Genomic DNA, 7526 nt, shown 5'->3' on the forward strand with positions numbered 1-7526 from the left:
CTGATCCTTTGGGGCTACTTTTTGGCAACTGAGGCATGATAAACAGAAATTGGCTACCTCTTTATATATCCCTGGCCAAAAGAATTGGGCCAACAATCTTTCTTGGTTTTTCACCTTACCTAGGTGTCTGTTGGGAAGAGTATGAGGTAGCCATAGGAACTCCTGTCAGATGGGCTTGGGGACTAGGAGTTGATATCTGTGTTCTTCAGTTTGGGGATGTCTCTCTACTTTGTACAAAAAAATCTCATCCCATAATTCAAAGCAGGGAAACTGATGAGATGCATGTTGAGTGGTGACCACCCTGTTGACTGTGGGGAGTTTGTTGAAACATTCCTGGAGTGTTTGGTTGTCATGTTGAGTTGCCGCATCATCACAGATGTCACTCAGGATGCTGCAGTCTAGGTTGTGAAGGGGGTCTGTGGATGGGGATAACCTACAAACAGTTGGAATGTTCCCTCCCCAGGGTCTACCCTTTGGGAAGGTTCTTCTCCAGGCTCCATGGAGTTGCCTCCAGCACAGGCCCAGGTTCGTCCTCCATCCAAGGCTTCTTTTGCTGTTTTTCTGATCTCTGGGACCTTCTTGAGACTTCAAAAAGATCGGATGGAGTGATGGGGAAATATGTCCTAGGTATCCTCAGGGGCGGAGGGTGTCTTTTCTTGTGGCTGAAGGGGGTCTGGGCTGGAGGGAACAATTTCTCTTCCAGGAGGGTCCAAAGATGTTCCCAGTTGCATTCCAGGATCACTGGCCAGGGTAGGCAATCTGCCACTCCTGCCTGGAGGCGCCCTATCTGGTCTGCTTCCTACAAAATGACAGAGATCGTTGGGTATGTATTGATTTCTCCATGGATGCAGGAATACTGGACGTATTGCTCAGGATCCAGGGCTTTGGGTAAGACTAAGTCCAGTTGAAGTAGATTTTGTCCACACCCCAAATCTATCAATTCTTCCTCCATGTTTGGCCCTATTTTTATCAAGACCACGAAGTACCTTGGGATCAGTTCTATTGATGGGTTTGGATTCTCACCCACTTGATTAAAGTGGCATCCTATCTAGTCACTTTCCATTGTAGGGGATTCCTGTTGAATGTGCCCAGGTTGCCCACAGTTATAACATACCACTGGCCCTTTGCAGGAGGGCGATAGTAGTCTCTTGAAAGTCTGGGATCTTGGGGCCCCTGTTCCGGGTGGGGACCTTGTGATGGGGAGGAACGATTCAGTCGCTCGAGGTGGACCAATACCGTAACCCTTGCGAGGTTGGTAGGTTATCATCTCTCACCTCCGTTCTAAATGTGGCCAACCAACAGGTAGACCAGCCTTCCCATTCCTTGCTAAGTTGACCTCCAAGAACCAATTAGTTGTCTTAGACTGCCTCCACAGTAGATGTAGGGCAAAACCATCAAACCCAGGTTTGTACCAACATAGGGAGAACATGCCGTTATTGTTCTAGGACAATATTGTCCATGGGCTCTGCCACTGCGTTGGCTTCTGGGTTTAGCCATTGGGTAGCCAAATCCTCAAGCCCTCCCATCTTCTAATCCTCTCCTTCCTTTTCCCAGCCTAGGACTATAATTAACCCACATTAAGTGCCCTTCCCATCACAACATTATATTAAAAATAAAACATAATCTTAGTTAACTCTCCTTTCACTCTCCCAGCTCATCTTGTCTTACCCGTGTCCATCTTTTACACCTCAGTTTGCCAGTGACTGTACACGGGAACTGCCCTGCACCTGCCCTGGATCCAGTTACAGGGATGGCCCCCTGCACAGTTAGCTGCAGGATTGGGGCCTTAATTTGCAAGCGCGTCAGGACATGGACTATCTCGATATTCGTTACTAGTGCACATTGTCGGTGCCTAATAAAGAATAATAATACATCTTTCTTACCATTTGATTTTGGGTAATATTTACAAAAAGTTAAATTCCTCCTTAGCTTGTAGCCCTTCCACCACCCCCACCATTATTTTAAGCACAAAGTGTAGTATTTGTGCTCTGAAGACCCTGGTTTATCTGAACAGAATGAAGAACACGGAATTCATTTAGATAAACAGTTGTACAAATGTGAGGCGGTTCAGTGCAAATGATGCTCACTGTGGGACGTTTCAATTTTGGAAAATGAGGATTTGGGAGCAAAGGGGGGTCCTATAAATGAGGTCTTACTATATTGATTATATTTGGACCTTGATCTTTCAAAGAGAGCTGTGTGGACACAGGCAGAACTCCATCAATGTCAGTAGGGCTCTGGGCAGGTGCATGGACCCCAACTCTTGGGGGGCAGGGACAGCGTCTGACGGTATATCTGACAGCACCTAGCACAATGGGGCCCCAGTCTCCACTAATGCCTCTCGGCACTACAGTAATACAAATAATAAATAAGTATAAATGTAGAACAGGTTTACAAAATTGAATCAAGTCTAAAATCAAACTGCTGAGTGAGCTGGTGTGTTATGATCAAGACAAAGGTCACAAAACCTGTCAACTTTACAATAAACAATTTTTTCAAAAGAGCATCCCGGGTTCACATCCGTGTAACTTCAACCATATGTCAGGAAAAGCCCCTGTCTACCCCAACATTAAAATGGGGTTACTTCTTATAAGAAACGGAAGAGTGCAAAGCCCTTGTGGTTGTGTTCTGTGTGGGTTTGGGTGGTGGTTATTCTCAGAAGAGGATGCTGGAAAGTAAGAGACTTGCTGATGTCATTTTTAATTCATCACCAGACACCCAGGAAAAAGATGCTGATGGGTCTATATAAGATGCACCTAGACTCCAGCACAGCACAACAAGAATCCCGGCAAAGGTAAGATTTGAAGTCTACCTGGCTTTCTTGCTTTGTCTTACCCAGTCTCTCTCTCTGATGATGGCCGTCTCTCTTTCCCATCGGTGCAGAATACTGTAGCTGCGGCCCAGCTGAACTCACTACTTTGGATTTTGAGCCATGGTGTCCATACAGAACTGGATGAGGTGCTCCCCAGCCTGGATCTTTTTCTGCTTCTGCTGTCTTCCTCTCCTTCTCCTGGCCCTCCCCATGCCTCCAAAAGGAGCAAGAGTTGCTCCTGCCAGTCACTCCTGCAGACTGAGAAAGATCAGCTTCCAGCAATCCTACATCAGGAATCGCACCTACACGTTGGCCAAACTGGTATAGTAACCTATCTATCTATTATGGTAGTACTTGAGTGTCCTCTCTCCTCTCCATTGCAATGGGTCTCCCCTCCCATATTCCACTTGCTTTCTACCCCCGCCCCCCACCTCTACATGGACATGTACTTATGCTGCAGTGATGCTTTTAGAGGCAGGTATAGCATACTACCTGCTAAATACATAGTTTTGTGAAACTCCCTCAACGATCTGTGGAGGGATAACCCACTGGTGAAGCACAGCTCATTTCTAATGAACTGCTGTGCACTCCACTAAATTTCTTCTGCTTTCCCTGGGGCTGGCAAATTTTGAAAAAAGAGTTTTCATTTCTCTCTCCCCCTAGCCCCATTCAAAGCTGGCCATGGACATTACTCTAGGAATAACTAGTAAGCTCCTCCGAAGAGTACAACCCTACCTATACACTTCTTCTGACTCTCCCTCCTCCCCGGTAGGCTCAGCCTTCTCCATCTCACCCGGGGTCCCCTCTGAGGTCTAATCCCTCAATCTGGCAGCTGTCACTCAAAGCAGGGTGTCAGTTGTAGTGTCCTGCACTATTGTTGTAGAATATTGACTTCCTTTCTACTTCTCAGGCTAGTCTCTCGGACCAGGACACAGACAACAGGCTCATTGGACAGCAGCTGTACATTAATGTCCAGGTGAGCTTTACATACGCTGCACAAAGCCAGCTGCCTAAGCTGCATTTATTGGTATATTATTATATAGGGTGACCCTCCTACTCTGTGTTTTGTAGGAGACTAATCGCTGCTATGTGATGAAGAGGGTAATAGAGATCATAGTGAACGAAGTACTTCTCTCTGTGACCAGCAACCGTTATCCATATATCCATGAGGTGGCACAGTTCTTAGCAGCTCTGAGCACAGAGCTAAGTGGCTGCGTAAGTATTGCACACGTATATAGACCCTGGCTGTTTCCCATCCTACCTCTCCTGCACCTTCTCGTGTCTGGTTCCCATCCTTCGTTCTGCTCTCAGGTGGCTTTTGAATTTCAAGTGTAGCCTTAGCAGTGTGCTGTAGTGGCAAGGTGAGCACCCACTGGGTGCTGAAATCAAAGGAAACCTCAGATCAAGATACCCAAATTTAGGCTTGTGAAATCAAATAGATTAATAGAAAGGTGTGAAACAGAAAAACCGCACTGTCACACATTCACCAACCAAACCCTGGCTTTTGTTTTTCAGAAATTCTCAGGACACAGAGAACATGTCGAAAAGAACCTGGAAGAAATGAAAGACAAAATTAAGCAGGTACGTTTATTTTAACAAGACCAGTGCCAGGCCCCCAAGTAGCTATTTCAAATAACTTACTTGCTGATTTTAAGACTAACAGATTAATGAATTGGCTGTGATTTGCCAGGTCATTATTTTTCATTGTTGTTCCAATGTCCCTATTGAGCTTGATCCAAAGCCCACTGAAGTCAGTTGGGGTCTTTCTGTTGACTCCAATGAATTTTGGATTAGGCCCATTATCAGCTGTGACTAATGATGAAAAAATACCCATTTCAGTTGGCTCTTGTGTAATCCAAAACTATAAACAGTTTAATGCAGAAAAAAACACAGTTGTGAAGCTAACCTTCTAAAGTGAGCAGACATTATTTAAGGGGTAAGGGCTGCAGTGGTGATAGGGGGGCTAGGGACATTTCTACTTCTCCTTTGTCTTATTTAGATTGTAAGATTTTTGGCATAGAGATCATTTCTTATCTATAGCTCTGAACCAGCAAGTGAATATTTCCAGTGAAGTTAAGAGACTACTCACTTGCATAAAATTACTCCCATGTGTAAGCACTGGCAGGATTGGGGCCTGTGTTTGTTAATGGTGCTATGCAAGTATGTCCCTGAAATGGTAACCTGGACTTACTGAGATTATAATGATATGCAAACTGTAATAGAGATATCACCATGTGCACTTAATGACTGAATGAATGTAACGTTACAGACAAGTCATTGCAATTTTTAACCTTAAAAGAAAATAAATAGATTTTTAGAACTTAAAAACTTCCTCCATCAACTGTGACATGGTTGCTGTAGTGTACAATGTGATCTTTTACTGGAAAGAGACTGTAGGCTGGACTGTTCAGCCAATCGGGCAATCAGTTAGGGACAACTTCCTCAGATGTCATATTAAAAGCATCATAAGCCAAACCTCAGCACTGTTATGAAGCTACTGTATATTGTGTGATTTCTATGTTCACTTGATACATCTCTTGAGTAATTTAAAATGGAATTGGGCAAGGTCATGGAATATAGACTGGAGGGAACAATCCAGCATTGCCATGGTTTGGATTAGGTAGTTTCCATCTTGATGTCTACTGACATTAACAGGATTATTTGTAAGAGTAAAGTGAACAGAATTTAGCCCTATTTCTATGAAAATATTATATTCCAATCTAAATCTTTGGTGACATAATGAGATATTAAAGAATTTTCTTTTTTTTCTCTCTATATAGTTGGGAGTTAGTGGAAAGAACAAAGCAATTGGGGAGCTGGATTTGCTCTTTGATTACCTGGAAAATGCATGCACTGAAGCACCGAAGAAAACTGTTACTAGTAAGGGAGGAAACAAGAGGAAAAACTGAAAGAACCTCCAGGAAACCACTGCTATGATACAAACCATATATCTATTAGGAAGAAGCACCTATAGGAGTGGTAGTTATTTAACAGTGCCAAACATTTCAACTTTAACCAAGTGCTTAAGTATTTTGTTGATTGGGGCCTATGTGCACAAGCACAAGTGGATATTTTGAAAGCTATGCAGTGGTGCTTGCCTGCATCTGTCCCAATGTCTTTAACTTGAAAAATCTTTCTAGGAAATGTTGCCGTCTTTTTGTCAAATTGATCCTTCTCTAGAAAACAAATATTTCAGGTTCTTTTAGCAAAAAGTATTTACAGGCTTTTAATATTTAATGCTAATTTATTGAACAGCAATAATTATACATTTATTTATATAAATTAATAGTGTGAATTTATTTATAAAAATGTACCAGAGGCTTTTACATGAAATATGGTATAACTTACAACTGTTATTATAATATTTATAGAATGATACATTTGAAAGAGCTGCTTATTTGATATCTCTTTCATTGTTATTTATTATAATAAATACTTTGATTTTCCAAATATTGCAGTTTCCTGAGGCTTTCCTTTCTAACTCAAACACTTGCACATGCAGGAAGATGCTGCTTGGCTGACGGTCCACTGGCCGCACAGTACACTATCATGGGGGATGCAGGGTCAAGTTCTGGGACATGCTTCTCCCTCTGTAGTGAGAATTCAATGGAACAGTGCAGGGCCTCAGAGGGGCACCTTTGCATTTCCCCTATGCAGGGCCAGGCAGGTGGAACCAGATCAGCCCCGGGTGGTCATTGCAGCAGTGAGTAACAGACAGAGTAAAGGAATGCCCTATGCTCGGGAGTCCTGCTGCACAGGATTTGGGCACGAAACTGGTGTAGCTAACTCTGCACCTCCCTTGTGCCAAGTGCAATTCATCCCTGCCTGCCCCACCTTATCAACTCCACTGGTTATAGCTCAGTAATGAATTCCCACCTGCCCTTTTGTAATAGATTTGCACTGGGGAAGGGACATTAACGTCAGTGGAGTTATTCCTGATTTACACTGGTTGAAGTGAGAGGTAATTCAGGCTCCTGAGGCTGGTCGTTCACTGCCTGAACTGGTAGGCTCACCTGGAGAACATAAAGGGAACATTTTGTGTTGCCTGCTGGTGAGCCTTTGTGGGTGACCCAGGGATAGCCCATTCTTTGTCTGGCCCTAATTTTTCTATTAATTCTAATATTTATTTATATAGCTTTTAAAATAATAAAGATGCCTGTCAAGGCTGATTCCGTACTCTGGACTTTGAGTGCGGAAGGTGGGCCCCGCAAGGATTTTAAAAATTAATACTGGCCACTCCAGGCTGGTATTAAACTCCCAAGGTCACAGCTTCTCTCTGACCTTGGATAGCTAGATGCCACCGCCACCCAAGTGCAAGCTCTCCCCCCCCACTCTTTTGAGAACCCAGGAAGGAACACTTGGGAATTCCTTCCTGTGAGGTAGCCTCAAGCCCTTTCACCACCCTTCCCGGGAAGAACTGAGAAAATAACAAAGGAAATCAGCTGTTGCCACAAGCTAATTAAACAACATATGCATAAACCTCTTAGGGACACAAAAATCCAATCCTAATCTTAAAAAAGGTAAATTTTATTAAATCCCTAAAAGAAAGGAAATACATTTGGAACTTAGGCTTTTTGCTAGATCCAAAAAATTACAAAAGAAACAATTACAAAAATTAAGCATCAAGATAGCTCTCTTGAGGTTCAGCTTAAAGGTTACAAGCAAAACAAATGCATCTGGGGTTAGCACAGAGGAGTCCACAAGCCAATAAGAA

At 43.3% G+C, this 7526-nt stretch overlaps 1 protein-coding gene across 1 annotated transcript; it reads left to right on the forward strand.

Moving 5' to 3' along the window:
- The first annotated feature begins 2912 nt into the window (after positions 1 to 2912).
- Positions 2913 to 5753, forward strand: IL22 (interleukin 22). Its single transcript, XM_074951614.1, has 5 exons — positions 2913 to 3133; positions 3723 to 3788; positions 3884 to 4027; positions 4328 to 4393; positions 5593 to 5753. Exons 1-5 carry the CDS (start codon positions 2933 to 2935, stop codon positions 5719 to 5721), a joined length of 606 nt encoding a protein of 201 aa, XP_074807715.1. The 5' UTR covers positions 2913 to 2932; the 3' UTR covers positions 5722 to 5753.
- Positions 5754 to 7526: the final 1773 nt, after the last annotated feature.

The sequence above is a fragment of the Natator depressus genome, chromosome 1, assembly GCF_965152275.1.
Source record: "Natator depressus isolate rNatDep1 chromosome 1, rNatDep2.hap1, whole genome shotgun sequence".
Taxonomy (NCBI): Eukaryota; Metazoa; Chordata; order Testudines; family Cheloniidae; genus Natator; species Natator depressus.

Bases quoted from the DNA above. Each gene is read 5' to 3' on its own strand.
- IL22 (XM_074951614.1), top strand. From the start codon at position 2,933: ATGGTGTCCATACAGAACTGGATGAGGTGCTCCCCAGCCTGGATCTTT. The intron at 3,134-3,722 runs GTATAGTAACCT...TCTACTTCTCAG, and splicing joins CCTACACGTTGGCCAAACTG to GCTAGTCTCTCGGACCAGGA. The intron at 4,394-5,592 runs GTACGTTTATTT...CTCTCTATATAG, and splicing joins TGAAAGACAAAATTAAGCAG to TTGGGAGTTAGTGGAAAGAA.